Below are 26,390 nucleotides of genomic sequence, written 5' to 3' on the forward strand. Positions count from 1 at the left end.
GACTGACAGGTCATTTTTGAGTTGCTCAAGTGAAAGCAACTCATATGAACAAGTTCCCCAGATACTGTCAAACCCTTTCTTTAACAATGCTACTGGGGTCTTACTTTAAACCCACTGTCAGTATTATGTTTCAGGGAGTGAATTGTGATACTCGGGTCTTTTACGCTTTGGAAGTATTTTCCCCCACAAGGCAGAGCGTGGAACTGGGGTCTGGAAGAAGGATTGCACCATATTCCATTAGTCTTCGGCTTCTGTCCCCAGTGCTGCCCTCGGCTCCCCCACTATTTGCAGACATCACTGCTTTGCCTCTGTTGCACCCATAGAGAAAGACCCTTCTTCTGCAGTTGATAAATTGGGGTCAGAGGAGCTTTGTGTCTTCAGTGTGACATCAGCAGAATAGAAGAACGTTCATCCATTTGCACGTGTATTTATCAACTTCGCTGAGCTCCTACTATGTATCACACACTTGGTACACTGCAAATCCATTTCTTTTAGACCTTGATCATTGCTTCATATTTACTTAACAAATTTTCTATGTATTCTTTCCATCTTCCAGAGCAATATGCGATGTTTCTTAATTAAACTTGGCAGTTCTCAGTATCTGAAACTAGCAGCTAAATAGATTTAATGTCCTTGATGCCTCCACATTCCTGGATTGTTCTTTTAGGATTTGAGAGGCAGGCTAGATTTGTGTACTGTCCCATGCTTATCAAAGAGGGAATCTGTTCTGTCAGGCTCTGGCATATTTTGTATTAACACTTCCATTGAAATGATACTTTCTATTACTTTTGCAATGTAAATGCCAAAATGCAAAGACAAGACACAGAAAGCAGAAAAAAACTTAAGAATCGTTAAGTTGTATTTGGAAATTTAGCTCTTTCTTCTGGAAATTACCTATAACAGAAACAAATGCACCTATAATTTCACCTTTTAAATTTGTTTAGAAAGCTCAAATCTGAAAAGACCAAGAAGCTGGCTGATTCTTAGCTCACTGCCAATATTCTCACATTGCAGAGCTTTTCTAGTTTTTTTCTTCATCGTTTGCATTATTAGCTAAAAATGTAATTTATACAGCAAAAACATCTTTTTGGAAATAGAGGGCATCAGAACAATCTAAGATTTTCTTATTGTTCTTTGTTAATTACTGCTTTTTTTTTGGAAAAAAAGAAATCCCTACCAACCAAATATAGTAATAATCAGGATTGTTAAATATTGGCTCCTACTGCAGATGATCTCAAAAAATATTAATAATTAGCCCCCAAAAGTTGTTAGTCTGTCTAGGCTCAACTCGACCTTCATTTGGAATAAAGTTTGAAAGGAATTGCTTTGATACTAGTATCCAAGTCAGAAACTGCTTAAGCAATTTTTCATTAACTTACTATCTATCTGTATTAGTCCGTTTTCACATTGCTGATAAAGACATACCTGAGACTGGGTAATTTATAAAGAAAAAGAGGTTTAATGGACTCACAGTTCCATGTGGCTGGACAGGCCTCACAATCATGGCGGAAGGCAAAAGTCACATCTTACATGGCAACAGGCAAGAGAGGAAATGAGAGCCAAGTGAAAAAGGAAATCCCTTATAAAACCAACAGATCTCATAAGACTTATTCACTACCATGAGAACAGAATGGGGAAAACCGCCCCTGTGATTTCAGTTATCTCCCACCAGGTCCCTCCTACAACACGTGGGAATTTTGGGAGCTACAGTTCAAGATGAGATTTGGGTGGGGACACAGAGCCAAACCGTATCGCTATCCCCTAAGGTTATTACTATCACATTAGGAAAGTGTAAGATTCATTACACTAAGCACTCCTTAAAAACTATGCTTTGCTGGGGTGTGTATGCGGATCTCTGTGCACAGTGGGGGCATTGGGTTGCATGTGGTGTCGTAGAAAGGGGCAGGCCCAGCAGTCGGTAGAATGAGCACCTAAGCTCCACCATTATTGCATCTTCTCTGGGTAAGTCACTCCAGCCACTTCCTACACTTGAATTTCTGCAGCTAAGGGGGTTAAGGAACCAGCGGTGCCTTCCCACTATGTTGTCATGGGGATTAAATGAATTGCTAAATGTGAAAAGGTCTTGAAATGTAAAACACAATAGCATGAAAGGAATATCTCAGTGTAGTCATCTATGCTGACCAGTGCCTGAATTAGAATAAGAAACGTCAAGGTTATTTTTTTTTCACATAGTTGTTAAAGAAATGGCATTTAAAATTTTTTGAAAATAAAATAGTCCTCTCCTCACATTTCCAGTGGTTAAACATAAATTCATTCCTTTATTTAACAAATATGTATTAATTACCAGATAAGGGAAAAATATTCTAGTGGGTGCGTTAAGAAGTGCAAAGATTAATTCCATGTGGAGTTGGGGAGGTCAAAGACTTACTATATACACTATGTACATGTTATAAACTACATCCTTTCTTCCTATTTACTCATCTTTATAACCCAGGTTTAGCACATGGTGGATGTAAAGCCCTCAATCTGTCATCTTAGTGGCGTTTAGACAGGTACTAAACTCTACCTCAATAGCGTTCTCATTATTTACATCCGTAGACTAAAAAGGAAGTGGAGAGAGTGTAAAATATTTAATGGTTTGGTTCAGTTCCAGTCCTTACTACCATGGATCCACAATTTATTTCACTGTAGGAACAGCCCCATATACTACAACATGGGCTTCCCATGTTAAGAATTTACCTTTGGATAAGCAACTGCATTATTGTTGTACGTTAGTGCTTGCTTCATAGTTTAGCCCCCATTAGAAACTGCATGGAAATATGCAAAAAGGGCTTTGTGTCCGAGCAGCGTATTTTTACTTTTCTCTAATGGACAAAACCGGTGGCTGGTATCAGTCCAGTTATCCCATTTTTAATAATATTTACACTGACTGAACACACCCAGTTTCACTACAAGCTCTTCACATGCTTTAAAATAAATTAGCATTTGTTGCCCCCATTTAACTGCTGGAGTAAAGAGAGCCACAGAGAGGTTAAGAGACTTCTGTCCCAGCACCGAGCACAAGTCACAAGGCAAATGGGCTCAAACTCTTTCTCCCTAAGATCTCTCTGGTTCCAAGCTCATTTACATGATGCTTTTCTTACTTCAAAAGAACATCTTAGATTTTATATGATATCATTCGCTGGCAAGGTTGTTCATTTTTATATATTCACTGTAACTTTCATATGTTAGAATGAAGCAAGAATATGTAAAAAAAAAATGGGGTTGTTTTAGGGACAAGGCTCTCATTTCATGATCTGATTTTTGTCAAGTGACTCATCACGCCTTCTTGTTGCCCTCTAGAAATAGGGATGGTGAGTGCTATCCTTCGCTTATTTGCCATAGTCCAGCTGATACATCATGCAAGATTTCTGTGCAGTGGAGATTTAAAAACCTTCGTCTCCCCCTGCCCAGAGAACATGTTCATTTTTCTAGCTGTGGATCAAGACCAAGTTCAGAGGTCAGAGACCTAGCAAGAAATTGGAGTGTGTTCCAGATCTTCAAATAGGTGGGGAACAGAGTCCACCATTACTTTCCTCCTCTATTATTAACCCCAGTAATGCTTTGAGTCCAGGTTATACTGAGGTGCATGTTGGTACTGATGGAGAATGGGAGCGGGACCAGGATTCAGTGACCCATGTCTGTTTGAGGCTGTTCTATGTTGTTCCATCCAAGCTGAGTGCATTCTTGGCTTCAGGTCAGCACACACCTCCTGGAATAGTGCCTTAGCTTGCACTTTTGATGATGGATTGCTCAGTCCTTAGCATCTCTTCTTTCCTGTGTGTGTGTGTGCGTGTGTGTGTGTGTGTGTGTGTGTTGTTATTTTACTTGGCTAATCTGCATAGAATTTTTCTAATTCCAATAAACAGAAGTACAATGTATATTTCCCTGGTTAACTGTACATGCGAAGCCTGGTAGGAAAGCAGATTTTTCTTATTTTAGAAAAGAGCAACTCATTGGTCTTCTGCAGATGATGCTCCTGTGTCGATGAGGACTCCAGTGCCACCAAACAATCTTTGCATTGCCTGCCTCCTTTAGATACCCTCCTCCAGGTGAATGACGCTCTGATTTATGAGAATTCTGGTGCGCACAGAGTTAAAATATTTCCAAATCCTCGATCTCTATCCTATGCATCTATGACTCAGGGTGGGGCTAAGGGTCTTGACCTTGTCACTCTTCCTGAGGACAAGACAAGAGGAGCAGATGAATCCAACTGTGAATGCAGTGTCCCAGAAAAGAGAGGCAAAAATCCTTTTTAGCACACTGACCCATCCCAAACTGTGGTTACTCATCTGCGATGCTTGCTTGTAGTTTTGATAGCAAAAGGCAACTGGGAAAATGGTTTTGCTATTAAGTGTATAAGAAAAAGGTAAATGAGTTCCTTGGTTGTTGGTTTTTTTTTCCCCCAATTTTTAAAGATGGTAATTAGGAGAAGTAACACCAGCCAGGCTTGAGTGAATGCAGACAAGACCCCTATAGGCAGCACAGTGTATTAGTGTAATAATATGCATAGACAACATAACTTGTCAGAGAGGATTATTTCTACTTAGTGAATCTGCAGGAGCCCCCTTGCTCTACTATTCAGCATTTGACTAGGGAAAAGAGTGGGAAGAGAGAGAGAGAGAGAGAGGGAGGAGAGGGCGCGTTAGTGAGCAGCGACTGTGGCATTGATGTTTGAGCGTACTTCTGAACTGGCTTTTGTTGAGACTATCAGTATAGAAGCATGCGCTGTCCCAAATCCGCTGTTACTATGAGAAATGAAGAGCTGCTTTTAAGGTATGTTGTTGTGTCCTTTGTTTTTAATGCACGCTTTTCTAGTTTCTAGAGCTGGCTGAGACAATAATTATGCTCTGAATCAAGTAGCTTCCTTACCTTAGAAGAGAAGGGGGGAAAAGGAATCTAAAGAGGAAGAGGGAGATGAAATCGAGACCCAGAGATTGGGAGAAAGAGAGAGCCAGCGAGAGAAAGGCGGAGGACTGCCGTGAGTTCTATTTGTACTAGTTGCCTTTTGAAAGCATATCATGTATTTGCTCACTGCTATTTGTGAGTGGCCAGTGGATAATTTTAAGGGCTCTGAATCTGGCTCTTGGTTCGTCTTTTCCTTTGCAATGTCTAAGCCTCTTTCATTTTTATGCACTCTGCATGGAATAATCACCGAAAAAGGAGCTGAGGAGACTCCATATTAGACTTGCGTTCCAAATACCACTCTAATCTGGACTTAGCCTACCTAAATAGTCCTCCTGTGTTACCAGGTTTGGATCACTTTATCCTGTTTGCCAAAATGTGTACCCGTTTGGAGACCTCTTTCATGCATGGCGTCCTGGGTCCCCATGTATTGAAAGCAAATATTTGTTTCCTGCCTCTGCGTTGGGGGTTCTCTCACATACCAGGAAGGAGGCACCACTGACCTTTTGGGAAGCAGAGGGGAAATTATGATAGAATTGGCATCCTGCTTTGAAAAATGTAGTCTTTTGTTTATTTGCTAGCAGACATTGTAGCACTGAATACATCTTTGGGTCTGACAATGGGACCGGTTGAACAATGCAGCTGTCAAACTAGCTTAATGCATGTCTGGGGCTTTATTTTTTTCTTTTTCAACACCCTTTTTTGTCTCCTATAATCTTGTTTGTATAGACTATCAGAATGAAGAGCTTTTGCAACTGCTTGTTTGTGGTTTAGTGCTTTTAAAAAATTTAGTATCTACCGTTCATAGAGCTTTTTGCATTCTGCCGCTATGTTGGTTGGATTAAGTTAGAGATTTATTTCTTACCTCTCTGTTAACTACTGAAAGAAAACTTATTGATTGAGAATGCTTGTAATACCATTATCATTCTGGCAAATGCCTTGTGATCAGACCTGCCTCTATGGTATTTGAAGCTTGGGGATTTTTAATTTGCTCATTTGGTGAACTTATGAAACATAGCATGAAAAAGAGTTAAGAGGAATATTTTTGATGTTTACGTAAATTACAGTTTTTAGTCTCTGCTTCTCCCTTTGGCATCCATGTAGATAAACGGTTTAGAAATTCAAGGACAAGTGAGAACTTTTGCCCTCACAATTTCGGTCACAAACTATTATTATATAGCCTATTAAGTTGTGAAGTTCAAGGTCTCTGTGGAATATATTGATTTTTGATTTATGCTTATGTCCTCATAAAATGCCTTTCTATGCAGGGCAAACATTTCTCACATCTTCAAATATCTTTCATTTTACAAGATAAGTGTTGGTTTATAAGGTGAGAACAGTGAAGCTTTCGACAGAGAAAATGGAAAAATCTGTTTCAAACTTCTCAAATAATGAAACCATTCATATTGCCACATAAGAAATAAAAGAATTGGCCCTAGAGTAGTGAATTATAATTGATTTACATGAAAATCATTTTACTAAGGTTGACTTCTGTGAAGAATATATCTTATCTAACATTCTAATGTGTTGCTTAATTAGCTGTTTGTGCCACAGCAATATATCAGAATATATTAGTACATTTATAGAGAGAGTTTAAGTACCTCATTTTAAAAAACAGAGGGGAAATTGTTTTGAAGGGTAATTTTTAAATCTTTAGTTGTAAATATTCCCCATTGGATTATATTTTGGTTTAAATTAATGATGTTCTCAATAAATAAGAAACAAGATGTATTACTTAGGAAAACAGTTATGAAACATGAGCTATTTTTTAGAATTTGGACGTGAATTTCAGTTTTTTTCAATTTAAGTTGAAATGTTACAAAAAAATTTTAATACAGAATTATTAAAATAAATGTTACCGGATAAATAGAATTGCCTTCTAAAGTAGAGATTTTTCTATGGACAGTATTTTCAGAGTAGGTATACTCAAAACATATGTGCAGCATAATCATATTTTTTAAGTTATCAGTTGTGAATAGAGTGAATTTTAAATGCATGCCTGTGATGTTGTCTTACTTGCAATGGGATCGGAACTGCTCATTCCATCACATATACCAATAACTGCTTTCAAGATGGGCTCATAAAAGGTAATTGGTGAAGCTTTATATCTGAGGCCGGCACACTGTTTCCAGCACACTCCGATTCTGCTTCCATGGGAAATGTTTAATCCAAAACAAAGGTTGCAAGTCAATTTTGTGTGGGTTGGGAGGAAAGTAGCCTTCTGTGCTCCCTAGCTGCTTGTCCGTGGCCCGCTTAAAGAAACGACTTGGAAACCCCCACGTTGAATTTTTGACTAAATTAGCAGTTATTTATCTGTGGTCTATTCACTCTAATTCCTGGGTAGTCACAGTTAGGTACAGAAACGAGATAACTCTCTTTTCACTTTGTTTGCTTTTCCGGTGGTTGGATTATTACCAGCTCCCGGAATTTGGAAGCTGCCCCCATTCCAGCATCCGACATACATATGTCTTTTCCTTTCACCTGATAGGGATGGTGTGAGGTTGCCCAAAGCTGGCAAACTTGTCTACATCTATTTCCACAACAGGAACAGGATACGTAATCTGTATCCTTCCATAAGCCTCTACATGTAATGATTCCTCAAGGTAGTGACTTTAACAAATGTTGGAGGAAAGTTTAATTCTAAGCCCAGACATGCAGAAAAATGAATAGCAAAAGATTCAAACTGGGAAAATGACTTCTTTCCACAGAAAGTAAATATTGCACCCTAAGCCCTTCTGCCATGAGCTTTGGGAATATTCACATAGATGTGTTCAGCAGACCACAGACTGAGATCTCTAACCCCTGTGTATGAATATTCCTTGATTTGTTAAAATGAAACCAGACAGTTTTGCTTTTTTTAAAATAGGAGGGTATACAGTTGCAAAAATCTCCTTTTGGGGCTGAAAAACGAAAGCGAGCATTTGATTAGTATTCATATCTAGAACTTTGTAGCAAGTGCAGATTGTGCTAGAAGACCGAAGAAGTCATTCAAAGAGTGAATCAATACTAATTATTGTAATCGGGGGGTTAATTAGGTGAAAACGTGGCTGATAAAAAGTTCATTGAGCACAGCCATGGAAACACGCAGGTTGTTGGAAAGAAAGTAAAATGCACAAGGAAGAGTGTTACGTGGGGATGATCATTCTGTATTTAAGGTGTCAGAATTCATAGACGAAAAGCATACCTTGGTTTTGTCATCATGGTAGTGAGGATACTGGAAATATCCCACTTAGATTTCTTTGTATGGAGATTTCTGTTGACAGTCATTAACAGAATGCAGTTTGTTTTGTGGCATCATCTTCTTCGTGGCATTGATCTATACTTTCTGGAACAGTAATGAGCACAAGTCCATTCAGTGGCAATAATGCCTTCTTGGGTCACCTTTAGTAGCCTTCACTGAATTTCTTTGCATATTTTGATAATTCCTGGGGAATTTGGGGGGGGAGCATTCCTGATTCATAAAACTATTGATTGCTTCTCTAATTGTTCCTGGATATGGGATTCTTTTTCTGAACTAACAGTGACTTTTGTTGGGTAGGAAAGACAAGGCAGTGGTGTGGAGAGGATTAAAATTCGTGGCAGTTGACTTGGCTGACATTGGAAAGAGAGTGTCCAAGGAGGGACAGGACGTGCGAGGTTTTAATGTTGTAGCCCATTCAGAATTGAAATGAAGTGTCCTAGAGCTGAAGCACCTTTCTGATTAAATGGCATCAATTCATAGAGATCGGACTAAGATGGAAGTTGTGTGTGTGTGTGCGCGTGTGTGTGTGTGTGCGCGTGTGTGTAAGCGTGTGTGTGTGTGTGCGCGCGTCGGAACCTCCGTTCACCTCAGAGATGTTGCTGGTTAACCCTGATTTTCGATGAGGTACACTTTGTTCCCAAACACACCATTCTGCTTCATGGAATGTTGTCAGCAATTATCAGGTACAGGTGTGTTTATCTCCCCCCACAGCTTTCTTCTGAGTGTGTGACTGATCCGGCACATTTTCTTGTATGTCAAGACCATCAAAGTTAACAGGAAATGGCATCTGTGGAGAGAGGGTGACACCAGCCCTGAGTGACATGTATTACGAGGGCAGATTGAACTCCTGCTACTTCAGCCCATTCCAGGTTGACCCGCCCATGATTGGCTGTTTAGGATCGTGATGAATCACTTGAGTTTAGGGAGCAGGATTGGCAGCATGCCCTCAGAGAAAAATAAAAACTAGAATTTCCCTGCAAGACTATTTAGTTCCACAAACTTTGTTGTCATGGAAAGGAAGAGCTTGAGGTTTCAAGTTATGATGCTGATATACCTCCGATACGCGTGGCTGTTTTCATCCCCTTCTTCAGAAGGCCTGCAGCTGCAATCAGTAGAAAACTCTGTGTTGAAGCTTACAGGCAGCATCACGGGCTTCTAGCAGGTCTGTGAACTGACTAGGCTGGGCACAGTTGTGCCTTTATGCGGAAATTGATGAGTTGCTTTTCATCCTTCCTGTAAGGCTCTCCATCTCAGTCCCACCAGGACAGCAGGCCCTGCGATGTTGCTCATGCTTTGCTTTGTGAACATCCTGGGCTGAGAGTCCAGCTCTCCTCTGGGCTCGATGAGAAGGCTGACCTGCTCATTTGGAGATGCCTTTAAGGTATCATGTCTGTAAATGAAAACTCATGTTGACCTTGTTTATGAAAAACGATTTGATAAAAACGAATGGAGACCCCATTCCAAGCCTCAGGATGTTTGGTGCCTGCTCTCCAGAAACGATAACCTCCCTCTTCCCTCTGGGTCTGGCTACAGGCCTTAGAAGTATCAGTGGAAACCTCAGTGCTAAAAGAACAATCGAATCAGTACTGGCCTTCTCTCTTCCTTTCCAACTGCCCATTGTAGGTTTTAACAAAGATAGGGGTGGGGGTGTTGAAATAAGGAATAAAAATGAAACTTATTAACAATCTACCTGGCACTACACTAACTGGTTACTTTGATCTTGTATAATTTAATCCTCAGATATCCAAGAGTTAATGGTAGTTGTTATTCCCATTTTAAAGATGAAAAACTGAGCCCGAGAGAGGTAAAGTCACAGGCCCATAGACACAGTGGGAGGAACTATGACCCTGTATTCAGCCAAACACCTCCCATGAGCCACCTTGACAGTATAACTATTTAATAGTTGACATTTTAAAGACATTTCTTTCTCTGGTGCTGTGGTTCCACTGCAGACGTTGATTTGTGTCTCCTGGCTTTAACTAGCAAGGAAGTTGTACAATTCAGCGAGGAACCGTCACGTAGGATCTGAGGTCAAATCCCTGGTCACTGTTTATAGTTTCAGCTGCTCAGCCCTTCCTAAATTACAGCTCTTTTAAACTTACCTTGCAGTGCCAATTTTGGGAAGGGCATAGGACTGAAGAAATGGAGCACAGTGCTAATGCAGAAAGCATCTAGGAAGGAAGGAAGGAAACATTTTTGAAAGTACCAATGTAGATTCTAACAACTCTCTCTTCTGTACCCTCATTTGTTCACCTTACAGCTGAGGAGGTCTTTGAATTAAAGCATCCCATGCCTCACTTCTCTTGGGCTTGAATCTGTATAATGGGAACAGATGTTGGAGGGAACAATAGACAATTTTAAAGCATTATGAAATTAAAGTATGAATTTTTATGCATCTCGGGGGCCAAAATAGGTCATACGGCAATGAAAACCAAGCAAGTAACAAACATACATGCAGTGCTCAATGAAAGACATAGTCTGGGGCCTCAAGCAACTCACAACACTCATGGAACAAAGAGTAGACAGTGGATGAGGAGGGGTCAAGTGGCGAGATGCAGAGACAGGGGAGTTGAGGTGGGCCCTGAAGGATGGGCAGATGGAGGTGGGTGAGGGGGAGAGGGAAGGTGTCATTAGGACACCCTGAATTCATCTTTATTATTAAAAAAAAAAACGCAAAATACAATCCTTAGCTTCATCTCCTTTCTTCCTCAGACCCTAATGTCATTTACATCTCTCCTCTTCTCTTACCTGCCCTATTCCTATGAAACAGGGCAAATATGTAGCTATTCATATAAAGAGGAAATTGAGAAGTGAAGTGATTAGGTCACATGACACTTCGTACTCAGCGATAGTGGTAGGACAAGATAGAACATACTCCACTCAGCTTGACTAGGTAGCTATACCACTTTTTCCTGAAGGTTTTGGGTAGTTCTTTTAAGAGAAAGAAAAAAAAATTCCCCTAATGGACTTCATGGGAATTAGCATCAAAAGCAAAGTTAAATAAAAAGTCATTTGGGATTTTCAAAAACCTCTATCCTTGGCTAAAAATGGCTGGAGATTTGAACCATATTATAGGGAAAAAATAAATTTCCTGTGCTCAAAACCTTAATGTATTTTCAACCTACGTGTCACTTTAATAGCTTGGTTATATAACTGCTGTAGTGATAATTAGGTTAACACATTGTACTTCTTATCTGAGGATCATGGTAGGCTTTGATTTTTCAGCCATTCATCTCTATTAGGAAGTACGGAATGGCCACGCTTAAGAAGAAAGGTCTAGCTGATGAATCAGAAAATTAAATGACTCATTCCCGTTGTCAATCAACTCTTTGACAGAATGAAATGCTGAATCCAACAAGTCTGGTTCTTAAGCCTCAAAATGTCTTCACTCAGTCTGAAAGCAGTGCTTGCCCTAAAGATTCTGATCTGCGTGTACTGGATCAGATATCTTCTGATCCTAGTGACCACGAGCTCTTTGGGAGGGATCAGTTACCATAGTGAGTCAAGTAGTTTCATTTGCTTTATTTTAACAGAAACCAAAGCTTTGGCTCTCTTAATCCTCACTCTTTTTTCAAGATGTATTTGTTCAGAAAAAGGACAGACATTCAGGCACATGGGGCTGTCATGCCCAGAGAGATTCCCTCTGAAGTAGAGAATTTGATTCCTGCCAAGATCCGTCTCAGACAACCCCACCCTCAAGCTTACCACGTCCATTTCTCTTCCTTTCACCCCACCTGTTGCTGCCTTCTCTGGGACCGAATGTTACGCCTGCAACTGTGTCCTCCCAGCTGTTGCTGTTCAGCTGTTGTAGTTTGTCAAGTGGTAATGTCTCCTTTTTCTAAAATTTAACACCATGTGACAGTAAGACAAGAACTTCTGACCAATTGGGGAAAACATGTCATCGGGGTGGGGGCAGTGAGGGGTGGACTGGGAAGGAATGAAAACCTCATTCTGATAAGTGTAAATTTTGTTCCTGCCGCCAGGCTGGCACCAGATAAGGGCACTTGGTATGGTTTGACAAATCTCGGCATCTTCAAGAGGGCACTGGGACATTTCTTCAAAGGATTTTTTTTTTTTTCTGAGTGCCTGCCGTGTGCAAATCGCAGTGCTAAACAGGGAAGCCTTTTTCTTCTCCCCACCCCTTCCCCAGACGTCTCCTTCCCAATTTTCACATCCTATTGACTCCCTTCATAGTGGACAGTCTTCCATCCTCCCCCTCCTCTTCCTGGTAATGTCTGGAAAGGAATCCCAGGGCTCACTGCGAAGACAGCTGTTCCTAGTTCAGAAATCGGCCTTGGTCAAGGCAAGTCAAACATGATTTCTCTGGCAGATGAGCAACCCACGGCTGCTTTCTTCACTTTGGTAGCCACCTACTTCCTCAGACACGCAGCTGGAGAGGAAGTTTCTGCCACTGTCTGGCTCCCATTTGAGAGAGAGGAGGAGAAAAGGGAGAAAGAGAAAGCTGAGAAAGAAAGAAATAAAAAGGCCTGCAATCTTGGTACAATGGAGAAAGGAGAAAAAGGAAAGGGCAAGTTAGAGAGGGAAGTGATGAGATGGTTGGGCTCTGGGTGTGAGAGATCCACAATGCTAACATTTCATTCCCTTGGATTGGAAGCTGCAGACCACGCTAGTGGGGTCCCTCCTTTGCGAGTGAGAAGGTATGTATCCAAGGAACTGTCTTCAGCTTGAAGGCCTCTTCACAAGGGAGATAAATTCATTATGATGTATTTTGGCTCTATGAAAAACAGCTTCAGAAAAACACAAGATTGCAAAAAATAAAAATAAATAGAAACCAGTAGAAGCTATTCTCAAGCAACGGTGACTACTTACTATTCCCTGAAAAAATGTAAAATGAGCTTAATAACTATTTCATCTTTATTGGCACTTACTTTTACTTAAATCGCCTTAGAAATGTGATAATGTCACCGTTCCAGAAGTTATCAAGATGGAGGGAAAATAAGTGATCATTTTAAACTTATAATTGGTGATATAAATATTTATTGTTTAAGTGATGTCATTACGGAACTAAGAAGAGATAGGCTTACAATGTATCACTTAAGGATATGTTTGGGGTTTTTTGTTAACACATTAAAAAATGTTTATTTTTGCAAGTTGCTGATGAAACTGCAGTAAGCCAAGAACAAACACATGGTCACAAAGTCAGATATTCTCTCAGGTACTTAAAATTCATGTGGATTTCAAATGTATTGCCTGGCAATGATGGGAAATCCCCTCACAGGGCCTGTATTGCTTGCTCCAAATGGCTGTGAGCACACTGGACTTGTTTTTTGTTTCTTTGCTGTTGCTGTTAACTAAAACAGCTATCCTAATAAAATTTGAATTTGCAAATGTGATAGGGGAAAGATGTTTTGCATCCTGGCTTGTCATGACGAGCCAGAAATGAGAAGGAAAAAGAAATCCTTCAGTAAAGGTGGCTTTTTGAGCTGACTGAACAATGCTAGCACATCTTTGTTCTGTAGTTGAAGAGCTGATAGCTACTGCCTTTTAAGTGATGCTACCATGGGAAGTTATGTATAGGAATAATAAAAAATGGAAATGTCACAAGATATACAAGGTTGTCTGCAGGAGCAGAAAATTAACTGTTGGGTTATAAACATGGGTCACGATATATCGAGCACCAGTCCCTAAATTATAGTAGCAACTTTGTGCAAAAATGTTGAAAGATCTCAAGTCAGTGGACTGTATTCTGGTTCACTGATTGAGTGAGGTGGCAGGAAAAGGGTTTGTATTCCAATTCAAGCAGTTCGTACTCTGTGTACAAATGCATTTATTAGCACTGTTTCCACTGAGTGTGTTTTTTTTAATGCCAGTGATAATTCAGTACTCAGACAATGACCTGTGGACAAAACTCTGTATGAGATGAGGTTCGAAGAGGGAAGTGGAGCTGAAACTGCACAGTGCTTTCCCTTGCCTGGGAAGGCCTCATATAAAATGAGGTCATTCAGAAACTTTCCCTTGAAGTGCTTCCAATTCTTGAATTGCCTTTTGTTTGGGAAATGAATAGCAAGTTGATTAAAAAAAGGAGACAATTAGGGAAGGTAGGGGGATGGGGCTAAGAAGAGCTTAAGGTTTTTCCACAATGCAGCTAAAACTATGAGGAAACTTCATTGTTCAGGACAGCCTGGTCCCCAGTGATGGCAACACAGGGTGGTGTCACCAACCGGTTCATATCCATGGGTGGGGCCAGCTGATGGCGTCGTCCCCTCCACTGCTGTCGATAAGATCCTTGGCTATAAAAGAGCTTCATTGAACCCGAGCGTTCAACAGCGGCCCCATAGAGCTGTCTGCCAAATAACTCCAACTGCCAAAACATGATACCTGATGGCTCGTTACTGCATGAAAATTTAAAAAGGGGCCCTGTTGAGTTGTTTTTAGATTTTTTTTTCTTCCTTCCAAAGCAGTGAAATGAGAAATTGAAGCTTTTCATCAGGTGGTATTTGGTTGGGTGTTCTTGTTTTGTTTTCTCAAGAGCTTTTGAAATTTGTATTTTTACAAATGGCTTTTGTGTATATGCTGTGATCATGGAAACCGACTCGATATTAGAAATGAAAGCTACAAATGGAAGATTGTTGTCAATAACCTATGGTGGGGGGTGATGTGTGTGAGTATTTAGTTTCCCTCTGGTATCTACATCAAGTGCCTACGCAATCACTACATTATTTATTTGGCAGCCAAAGTATTTAAACTCAGATGCACCCCATAAGCTCTCCTCGGTTCACATCACCATATCCCATGTAGAGTGAGTTTTCTTTTATATTTGACCCTGGTTTTGCTTATATCTTTAAACTGCAAAAGCAAATGTGCTTTGAAAACTATGTTACACAGTAGTTAAATAAAGCAGTAACCTATGCACTTGGAATTCTCTCTCTATGACCTACTTACATACTACTTCATCCTCCTCATAGTATGATTAAAAGCTGCTTTGAATCCACTATTGCCTCAAGGGATTTGAGGCTAGAATTTAACAAACTGCTGAGAAGGCTTAAGTCAGTAAGAGGGCTTCCTTACAGCTTCTTCCAACTAATTCACATGCAATTAAAGAGAAAATAAGTATTTCAGAAGCGTACGTGTTAATGAAACATGTTCTACCTTATAGAATGTAGATATACATGTTCTACCTTACAGAATGTAGCCTTTATGCTATGGCTGATTAGAAAATATTTTTCATTTTGATTAATGCAGTTGTGTTTTGCTTCTGTCTCGGAGGCCAAGTCTGCTCCTTTCTTAAAATAATTTTTATATAGTCAGCTCATTATATACATTAGATATTTATGCAAATAACATATGGAAAACCAAGAACTGCCAAGGTTTGTCTTCATTTATCCAGCTAATTATTAAGATAATTGAAAGACCAATCAAAATCCTGTAATTTCAAAGGCAGAACAGTAGCTGGGGAATAAATGCAGCTTAGTAGTCTGGGGACAAGTTTGGCCCTTTGGGAGTATAAGAATTCACTCGATTGCAACCATTCCTCAGTTCCTTAGGAGCCCAGACCTGGTTCCTCCAGTAAGGTAGTATTTAAAAAATTAAGGTTAGTTTAGCCCTACATCTAATGATCTTGGAAATAGAAGGTCAAAAGCCAGATGCATTGTTCAGCTGAAGAAGGCAACCAAGTCCATTAAGCATGTGTGGACTTAATTGAATATCCCAGGTCTGATACTTTATATTGCTCAATGCATCAAACTGGATTTAAAATTGATATGTAAGTGTCCATTTGCCTTCATAACCTCCAAAGATAGTTAGCTGTCATCACACAAGAATCTGGTGAGAAATAATTTAAATCATATTTTGTCTATATCATGTCTGATACATTTAACTATTTGTAACTTGGTTGTTTAACCCTCTGGTTTGTGTGATGGTATCCTCAGGCATAATTTGTGAGGAGAAAGCCCAGCTTCCTAGCACAGTTCTGATTTTTAGAAAGACAAAGACTGAAAATTACATATTTCAAACAAAACCATAATGTGTGTGTGCGTGTATGTTTGTATAGGTATATGGATGTACAGCTGTATAGGCACATACATTACCCTAAAAGTTTAAGATGTCATTACAAAATCAAGTGAAGGTTTCTTTAAGAGGTAAACTATAAACTGTTGGTACGCAATTTATGATGTTGATTCAGAATGTGAAATATGCCATGAAGTCTTACATACTTGTGACTACACTGTGAAAAGTTTGCCACCCAAATAATTAACAGAGAGAACGATCAATTAGAATGTCACCTTAGAAACGAATTAGTTTTCCAGAACTTATGCAAATCACTTAAAAATTAAACTCGCCAGCTTCTCTGTTTTTTCTGAGTTTGGCCATTTTTCTCAATTCTTGTTAGTAAATCAGTCACAAATCTTAAGTGGGTATTTAAGCTTCATGGCCCTTACATTACAGACCTAACGCTCGTGAATTCACTCAGCTGGTTTCTAATTATTGTGTTAAATACTAGGAAATGGCAGATTCATGATTATCGTTTGTGTAGAAAACGTGATTTATGACTTTATTTTCAGCCGCTTATACTTCTTAGTGTTTGCAAGATGACAGAAAAGGCAGTGCCATCGTGCAGAGACAGGTTTGTCTTCCTTAGGGCACTGCGATAAGTCCCTAAATGTCACTTGGGTCATAGATCTGATCTTTATTTTGCCTAAACCTCCTATATCCTTTCGGTGATCGCCGTTAGTTCCTGCCCAGGCAAGCACACCACACCGAGGAGCATCGAAGCGAACCCTCGGGCTGCTCGCCTCCCGCGGCTGGGCTCTGGGAGCGCGGCTCGGGTCTGGAAGTGGAGCGGGCTTTGGCGCCCGGGTGGCCCTAAACCTACTCCGAGCGGCCACGGCGGCCTCTTGCCAGGGACCCCCGGGCGGGGGAGCAGAGCCGGGCGGGGGAGCAGAGCCGGGCGGGGGAGCAGAGCCAGGCGGGGAGCGGGTTTGCCTTCGGGGGCCCAGGGGACCCTGAGAAGTCTGGCCGTGCCCGGGCGGTGAGCGAGGCGGCGGCCCGCCCTGTGTCCCCGCGGGGCGGAGCCGGGTTCGGGGCCGCGCTCTGGGCCGGCGGGCCCGCAGGGGTTAAGCGGCGGCGGGCGCCCCGCGAGCTCCGCCCCCGCCCGCCGCACCTGGCGCTCGGCAGCCGGCCGCCCCGGCGCTGGATTTCGGAGGGGATTGGCGGAGCGCGAGGAGAGAATGTGACAAGTGCCGGCTCGGCGGCCGCCGGGGGAGGCCGCGCGCACCTGTCCCTGCCCGTCTCGCGCCGCCCGCGGCCGCTCGGACGCGCGCAGAGCCGCCCCCCGCCGCTGCCGCCGCGTGCGCCCGCGAACATGACTTCTGCCTTCAAGCTGGATTTCCTCCCGGACATGATGGTCGAGGGCCGCCTGCTCGTTCCTGACAGAATGTGAGTGGCGCCGCGTCCCGAGGCCGGGCGAGCGGGCGTCCTCCTCTCAGAGTCGGCGGCGCGAAGGGGACGGGCGTCGCCCGCGGCTCCCGGGCGCGACTTGGCCGCTTCGGAACCGTCGCCTCCCTCGGCCTTCGGAGGCCGGCGCGGGACGCGGGAGGAGGGAGCGGGTGCGGACGAGCAGCGCCGGCGGTGCAGGGCGCGGGGCTTCCCGGAGGGACGAGTGGGGCGCGGCGTCCCGGGGACCGGGCGGGGTCCGCGAGTCCGGGTGAGGACCAGCGGGCGGAGCGCGGCGTCCCGGGTCCCCGCGGGGTGAGTGGGGGACGGGCAGGGTCCACGGACTGGCGCGAGGACCCGCGAGCAGGGTGAGCGGGGCGCGGCGTCCCGGGGTCTGGGCGGGGTCCATGAGTCCAAGTGGGACCGGCGAGCCGGGCGCGGAGTCCCGGGGTCCGGTGGGGCGGGCGGGGACCGGGCGGGGTCTGGGGGTCCGGGGGTCCGGGTGAGGACTGAGCGGAGCGCGGCGTGACGGGGACCGGGCGGGGACGGGCGAGCGGGCACGGGGTCCGGGCGGGGTGCGCGCGTGCGAGTGTGCACGCTTGTGTCATTTGAAATGCGGGGCTGACGGAGCTCTCGTGGCCCGGGGAAAGAGCTCTTCTTACCAAATTACCCGCTCATCTGATTTAATATTTGCAAAGATCCTTTCCTAAGGTGGGAGAGGGGAAGCGGAGACAAGGAAGGGTGGGGGGATAATTATAAAGCGTGAAACTAGCCAGGTGTACTTTATTGCAGAAATTAGAGGTAATTTTTACGTAATCATGGTTTGTCTGATATGCAGTCTGTAATTTAATAATTAATGTGATTCTGGTTGTTTTACATGTCGTCAAACTAAGGTAGAGCGTTTATTGGAAAGAAGTAGAGAGCTGGGATTCCTGAAGAAAGGAAAGTATGTCTAATTTTTAGCTGGCTTGATAGGAAAGTTTTTATTAGCTCGGAGGGGTCAGTAGGATCTATTTGTATTTCAGGCATGTTAGGAAAAGGAAACCTAAAAAGAGAGAAGAGATTGCCAGAGTGGGAACAAAAGGTCTGTGTCCTTTTTCGACATTTTAAGTTTTCTCTGATCAGGCGAGAAATTGAATAGCGGATCTAACCTGTAATTAATCTAATCCAGTGGGAAAAAAGTGGATTGGTATGGTAAGAGTGCATGTAAAATGTTTCCTGTTCTACCCACTGTAGGACTTAACATCCCTATTCTGTCTGGCACCTTATGGTACTCTGCAGTATTGAGGTTATTCCAGGCTTTATGATCCATTTCCCTGGCAACTAACTTTCCCCTGCCATGCTAGTTTCTTTTTCTAGCATGTTAAGTGTTATGAGTTAAGAGATTCTTGAGAAACTCTGCAGTGGCCAATTATTTGAGCTGCAAGGACCCCCCCCCCCCCCCACCAAAAAAAAGGAGGGGGGTGGAGGAGGGGGATGATAGAATCTGTTATGCATATTGTCTTTTGAGTCAATATTAAGAATGTTAATTTGCTTGTACACGATCAGGTTCATCTTTTCAGTATTCTGTTTTGGTAGTTTTCTCCGAGATGTGAATCATGATTAGTAACATTTCCACGATATTTAAGAGACCTCTGTCCTGTCCCCCATCTTAAAATATATACCTGTATAGACACGTAATACATGTTTGCACATGAGCTAGTATGAAAGTTTTATGCGTTTTCTCCTCTAGAGGCTAGAGGGTCCAGGCTAAGCTGAAGAATTCGCCTAATCATGATTTTGAATTTATGGTCACCTGCTACTTAAGTGACCATAATATAGCTAAGCTGATGAATGCTCTATGAATTTAAAGTGTTAATGGCCTCAGAAAGATGCAGTTTCTTGTCAATTAAATTATGAATTACGAAAATTTAATTTATCCTTTTCATTTGGTGGATGAATGTGGCCTGTTCAAGCGATTTGCTCTGAGCTGAGCCCTTGTGCCTTAGCCATGGAGTCTCCTATGAAAATCCTAACGTGACTTCCACCTCACTTCTCTTCCAAATGTTAGTTATTTCCAAATGATAGCCTTTGGAATCAAACCCAAATTGTTCTCAGCGTTTGTCAGCTGTTGCTTAATTGAACTAAGGGAAGAAAAGAGGATTTGTAAATGATAGTTTTATTATTTGTTTCCTAAATAGCTATTGTGTGTCTCCATAGCCCTGAGAACACTAGAGCATGCTTTTATATATCGTTGATAATTAACTCACATTAGATACTGTATCTGGGGATAGAGGTGTGTGTTGGGGGGGAATATGACAAGTTGAAAATGCCTGAAATCCGCCTAAGTTGTAAGTTTTATTGCCATATTCACACAGTTGAGAAGATAGCCATGCAGATTTATTTTTTGGGGACCGGTTGTCATGTGTGGTATATTGCCATTTGGACTAAATTGCAGTCAGCTAGATATTGGCCTGTTCCTAAAAGGAACTTAAATAAAGCATAGGGGCTTTTCTGCTGTTGATTTTTCTAAAGCAGTAGAACATTTTCAATGGCGTTTTCCCACGAGAATATATTAGATAAGTTTGCAAGATGTAATATGTTTGAGTCCTCAAGGCAGATGAACAAATAGCTTTTGAGATGAATTATTACGCTTGATAGCCCCACGAGCTATCCAGTGTTTAAAGAGCCCAGATCATTTAAGGCTCTGTAGTGGTGTAGAATTGCTGTAACATATACTTCAAAGTTTTGGGGTTTTAAACATTCAGTATCAAAACTATAAATGGAAATGGACATTTTAAATAATCTTGGCTATTAAAGTTTCATTGTCTTTGTGTTACTATACAATATCATCTACAATATTAGCCACACAGCATAATGAAAACAGGCACTGATTTTTTTTAAAATTTGATTTTAAACTGACAGTTGATTTTCAATTAAGATAGTGGAGAGTGTTTCCTCCTTTGATTCACCTTTTTAATGACCATATACATGCATTTAGGGTTTGTAAATGGTTTTGGATTTTTAAAGCTAATAAATAATGTCTCAGAAATGAGAAATTACAGTTAGACTGATAAACACAGCTTAAAAAGCATTAGGTGTTAGAATAAGACACTGAGAAGAGTCTACCAATAAATTAAAAATAAATTTTTTTTACATTTGGTAGGTAACCTTATTGAAAATGAGAAGAGTTATATTGACTGTAAATTCATCAGCTTAATGAACTAGCTTTTTGTTAAGTCCTTTCAAGTTAGGATAACTGGCAAAATATCTATCAGTGTATAATTAAACTGAAGGGTGGTTCTAAGGACATCATTGTTAAAGCTGAAAAGGGCTTTAGAGACCATCTCATCAGACCTCATTTTATAGATTAAGACACTGTTAGAGGGGCAGTGTGACTAGTCCAAGAAGTAATTACTGCCTCCCCCCAAAATAAGGAAACGTGAGTTGTTAGTTGAGTGCCTGCCATGCGCCAGGATAGTTTATTCACACGGTCTCTAATCTGCAGGGTGGATATTGCCCACATTTTACAGATGATGCTTAAAGAGGTGACCTGCTTGCCCCTGCTACATAGGCAGTAAATGGCAAAACTGTGGTTTTCAAGTAAGTGAACACATGTGGGGTGGCATGTAATGTTCATGGGTTGATGCAGAGAAGAACACTGAATTAAAGGATATGACATACTGTTTTATCAAAATCAAAACTGTGCCATGTGAGAATGAGCATAAGAAATAAGTATGTCACCTGATCAGGATTGATGTATGTGAAACATCACTTTATACTTTCTAATTTGATTCCAGTTCGGTTATTCCATATATTTATTAACTAAGCAGAATACATTTTAATTAAAAATCTTTTTGGTTTACAAGGTTCCAGCAAGATAAAGATCAAAAGCAGTGGGGTTCTGTTTTTCTCCTCCATGGGCACTTAAAGTCTATTTAGAAAATGCAGTTATAAATAATATGGAGATAACTGGCATTTATCACCTGATACTCTGATGGTCATGAAAGGAAATTAAAATGAGAAAAGTCTAAAGAAAAGACTTTGCATATGGTTCTTTAAGGAAAATTTTTGAAGTATTTTTTTCAGTTGAGATTGCTCCGTTAACAGCACATGTTATCAGCTGCTTTCTGCGAGGAAGAATTCATCCCACATTGGCTTTTTAGAACACTGATGTTATCTTTGATCTGGGCAGAGGTATTATTTTAATTGTTTAATCTTGCTGTTTAATTGTAATTTGCTGAGTTGAGATAACTTTGGCATCTGTTGACGAGATGCAGTGAGCTGGGGAAACAAGACCCTTGAAAGACAAGATAAAAAGGTGATGGGATTTTTGGATATGAACCTAGTAATTAAGATTTCATGGGATCATTTAGAGTGTTTTCCACTTCTCAGTGTTTGGTTGTTTTTTTTCCTCCCCTAACAGCTACAATAACACTATATTTGGCCTCTGGTAAAAGACTGCAATATCCTTAGCTTTTTTACATAAATCCCCAAACTTCATTTCTCTTTACCCCTTCCTTACTTTTATTAAAAGTTAAACACTCGTTTACTTAGCATAAAAAGACAGGTTATGTTTGGCATGCAAAATGATCTGATACAGCTGAGTGTAATACAGCCAGCGCCCAATATGACCCAGCTCTTGGGCCAAAAATCAGGGTAGCGATCATTGTTGAGGCTTATATGTAGATTATAATGGGAATATGATGTCATTGTTGAATTTTTTGTAAAAACCAACAAAAATGGAAACAAACTCTCATAAATGTTAAGCAATACTATAAGCATTCCGTATCTAATTTGCATTTAAATGGAAACTTATATTTTCAACATGATTCAAGGAGCAAAATTAATAAGTCATCAATGTTGCTTATGTTCAATGCTGCACTTTACCCAAACTTAATAGGTCATTATTTCCACTTTAGAGTATTACCGTTTGGGAGATTTTGTTTCTTCACGGGAGGGTCACATTTTTGCTTTTTGTTTTCGGATTAGGCCATCAGAAAGAGTTAGATGTTTGTCAGTGTAATGTTTGTTTTACAGAACCACAGAAGGGAGGGTTTGGAAACTACTAATGATTTCCAGTTCATTAGCACCTACAAGTTCTCATGCATCCTGTTTGTTTCCTCCACCAAGGAGGTGCCGAGTAATATAATGAAGCCAGTATCAGTGGTGTGCTACTTGTGTAGCAGTGCAGAAAATGTATTTTTATTTTTCCTTAAGAAACAGCTCTTGCTAAACTTAAGAGAAATGGAGCTGCATATTCCTGGGAAAAACCTATGTGGGAAACAAAAACTAATTAGAGCAGCAAATGTGATGCTCTCAGGTAATTGTAAAATGATTATTCCCCTTTAGTATCATCACCGTGTAATTGTTCCATCCAATATCCTCATGCTCTGAATCCAGATGTGAAGGGATGGAAACCATCTCCTCCTCCTGGGAATGTCTTTTTCATTTAGTGAGAGCTTACACTCCTCCTAAAGGACTTTTAAAAGAAAGGGGAAGACATTGAGGGAGATTTTGAACAGCTTCACTCTCCCCATTTGTTCTAAATCATGACAGAAAGTGATTACTCCAACTGTTTTTATAGAAATACAATTCCAGTTATGTGGCTGAAATTCCTTGTGAGCGTATTTGAGATTTACGCATTGGCCGTGCCAACCTGGAATTGTATGAACAGTCTCTTTTATGAACTGCAGATTGTATGTTCTGTTCAGATACTAAAAGTGATGTTTTAAAATCAGCTGATAATTTAAAATGTAATGCTAATAAGTGTATAGTCCTGTGGTTTTCAAAATGACGTATGAGTACAAATTCAGGTTTTGGTTAAATTTTATTTACTCCATTTGAGTGAATGCCTCAGAGCCAATTTAACCAGCAAATTATTAGACCCATTTTTTTTCCTCCTAAAGATTTATGTAGATTAAGTTTAGGCTGTATTTAAACTATCAGGTCGGCTTTATTATTCTGTGTTTTTCTATCAGGCTATGTGGCCTTTTACTTAAGGTTGGGTTTTAAATGAAGAAATCTATTCTGAAGAGATCTTCATTTAAACAATCTGTGCGTCCTCCAGATTGGCAGCCCAGGAGTCACCTAGGTAGTTGACCAGTTTGCCAGGATTCCTCTAGTGCTTTAAAGGTAGGAGTTAGATAACAATATTTTGATTTTAAATCTCAGTAATTAAAGAAGTCAGTCGGGTACGGTTGCTCACACCTGCAATCCCAGCACTTTGGGAGGCCGAGACAGGCGAATCACCTTCAGGAGTTGGAGAGCAGCCTGGCCAACATGGCAAAACCCTGTGTCTACTAAAAATACAAAAATTAGTTCGCCATGGCTTCGCATGCCTCTAGTCCCACTTACTTGGGAGGCTGAGGGAGGAGAACCGCCTGAACCTGGGAGGTGGAGGTTGCAGTGAGCTGAGATGGCAGCGTTACACTCCAGCCTGGGCGACAGAGCAAGACTCTGTCTTCTTCTTCTAAGAATAATAATAGTAATAATAATAATAATAATAATAATAATAATGAAGAAGTCCCAGAAGTTTGTCTCCTCAGTGAGACTGTATGCAGTGCTTTCTGTCATAACCGTGGAAATCCGGTCCCCCCAGTGCCACAGCTGATTTGTCTGACATTTACAAGCTCCAATAGGACTGAAGATTTCCTACTTTCACAGATGAAGGTGGTGACTCACTACTCAGGGACAATGAAATTAAGGTCAGCTGATTTATTTCACATCTTGACATAGCTTTTGGACAGCTTAAATTGTTTCTGGTACCATAACAGTGTACTCCCAAGTACTTTGATTTACATACTAAGTCTAAAATTCTGTGCTTTTATGCTGAAAGTCTTGATTTTATGCTTTTTCTAAAGAAAGTTCACAGCTTGAGTAAAACTCATTAAATTTTAAGGTGATATTTTATATCCTTTCCCCCAAATTATGTCTTCCTTTCTCCTAGTAGCAGGAAAGTTGACCCTCATTTATTTGACACAAAGACAATCAGTTAGTCTTTTAGGCTAAAAGAGTAAAGTATTTTGTCATTTACTTGAATGTGGTCAGTAGGCCTGAAATATGTGTGGGGGTATATACATATATATGTGTGTGTGTGTGTATATATATATATATATGTATGTGACTGTATATCTGGAAAGTCATCTTATTGGACATATGGTTAGGCTTTGTGTCCCCCCCCCCAGATCTTATCTTGAATTGTAGTCACCATAGTCCCCACGTGTCAAGGGAGAGAGCAGGTGGAGGTAATTGAATTATAGGGACAGTTTCCCGTGTGCTGTTCTCGTGGTAGCGAGTTCTCACGAGATCCGATGGTATTATAAGGGGCCCTTCCCCCTTCGTTCAATGCTTTCCCTTCTTGCCACCTTGTGAGGGAGGTGCCTTGCTTCCCCTTCCCTTTCTGCCGTGATTGTAAGTTTCCTGAGGTCTCCCCAGTCATGCTTAACTGTGAGTTGAGTAAAACTCTTTTCTTTATAAATTACTCAGTCTCAGGCAGTTCTTTATAGCAGTTTGAAAATGGACTAATACAGCATAGGTCTTCGTTTTCTTAAAATATTTACCATGAAATGGTCTTTGGTTACAAAAGTCATCATACTTGTGTTTTTGGATTATTACCATTATAACTGAAAGACTTTGTTCAGAAAAGTTTCACATTGTGACCAAAGATGTACTGCAAATTAGTGATACTGCTAGAAAAAAGTCTCAGGACTGTATTTCAACTCTTCTGCCCAGAACTTTGGATTAACTCTGATGAAGGGTGAAGACAACCTCACTCTGGCAGTTCTGCCATGTTACTGGGTGAAAAGCTCAGACTCTTTCCCTTTTGAGGGCCTCTTTTCTCCTCACTGCTGAGTCCTTGGATCTGGGGGCTTCTTCTGTTTCTCAGTGGCAATTGAGATGTTGCTACTCCTGAGGTCTTTTCAGAGTTTGAGTAGGAAGAAAAACAGACTCTTCACAGAGAAATCTGGACAATTGGGCCGCCACGGATGTTTTCTTGTTATGCAGACACATACGGTCCTCCACGGACCACACCCCCTACCTTGTGCCTCTTGGCTGCTGCTTCCATTTTATATGATACATGTCATGATCCCACTGCCCTGCCACCTGTTGCTGTTGAAAGGGGTCCTTGAAATTTTTGTTGTCTAATGGGAGTCCAGCACAGAAACTGAACACTTAAAAAAGGTGAACGTTACAGCAGATTCACAAGCCCGGAAGTGGGTAAATTGGTTTAAACCAACTTAAATACCTACCCCCCTCCCCCCACACACACACCCAGGTGTTTTCTCTTTGGAACTCGGGGGAAGACATTGGGTATCGAGTAAAACAGGGTTGAAATCATTTGGTCCTTGAAAACTCTTAGGGGAATAATCGAAAGATGATACCCAAAAGTGTGAAGACAGAAAGCATTTGTTAGAGGACTAATGTGGATTTACTTCGTTGTTTTGCTCTTCACTCCTGAATCTCTGTACCCTGGCCTAGATTCAGTGTGGTCATAACCAGTACAGAGTACAGCTTTTTCTGAAGTTGTCTTGTTGCCCTTCTTATGTTTTCCTGATTTATATATATTTTTTTAAAAATCTCCTCAAACGCCCGTTTTATCCTTTTCCTGAGCGGCTTCCTGAGTTTCAACAGAAGGGGCCACAGCCGTCTGGGACTTAGTTTTCAGGGTTGGAGCCTCGGGAGGAGAGCAGTATCCAAATACCTAGCTCATCACTTGTAAATTCCACTGGAGCAGCTGCTTGTTTCTGCGCATTGAACTGTATTTTGACTTCCTACATTATAGGAGGAGTGTTGAGTTTTCGGGTTGAGCATAAGGGTGGCGTGTTTCGGAATGATTAACTTTATGGATGTCTTTGTCTGGGCCAGCTAT

At 41.3% G+C, this 26,390-nt stretch overlaps 1 protein-coding gene across 28 annotated transcripts in view; it reads left to right on the forward strand.

Moving 5' to 3' along the window:
* The window catches only part of CELF2 (CUGBP Elav-like family member 2), an 872,927-nt gene that overhangs the window by 532,107 nt on the left and 314,430 nt on the right, over positions 1 to 26,390 (forward strand). For 2 of the 28 annotated variants that reach the window (XM_063709866.1, XM_019034731.4), the window contains exon 1: positions 4,546 to 4,776. The exons of 5 other annotated variants lie outside the window; for them this stretch is intronic. In XM_063709866.1, coding sequence (XP_063565936.1) covers positions 4,724 to 4,776 — 53 coding nt within the window. In that variant the 5' untranslated portion in view covers positions 4,546 to 4,723. Of the gene's footprint in view, positions 1 to 4,545; positions 4,777 to 12,388; positions 12,805 to 17,185; positions 17,543 to 17,579; positions 17,713 to 17,794; positions 17,908 to 18,050; positions 18,251 to 26,390 lie in introns of those variants that run through there. 21 more of the 28 variants (XM_055352298.2, XM_055352301.2, XM_019034728.4 and 18 more) reach the window with 20 other exon arrangements.

This window comes from Gorilla gorilla, chromosome 8 (assembly GCF_029281585.2).
Source record: "Gorilla gorilla gorilla isolate KB3781 chromosome 8, NHGRI_mGorGor1-v2.1_pri, whole genome shotgun sequence".
NCBI classification, from domain to species: domain Eukaryota; kingdom Metazoa; phylum Chordata; class Mammalia; order Primates; family Hominidae; genus Gorilla; species Gorilla gorilla.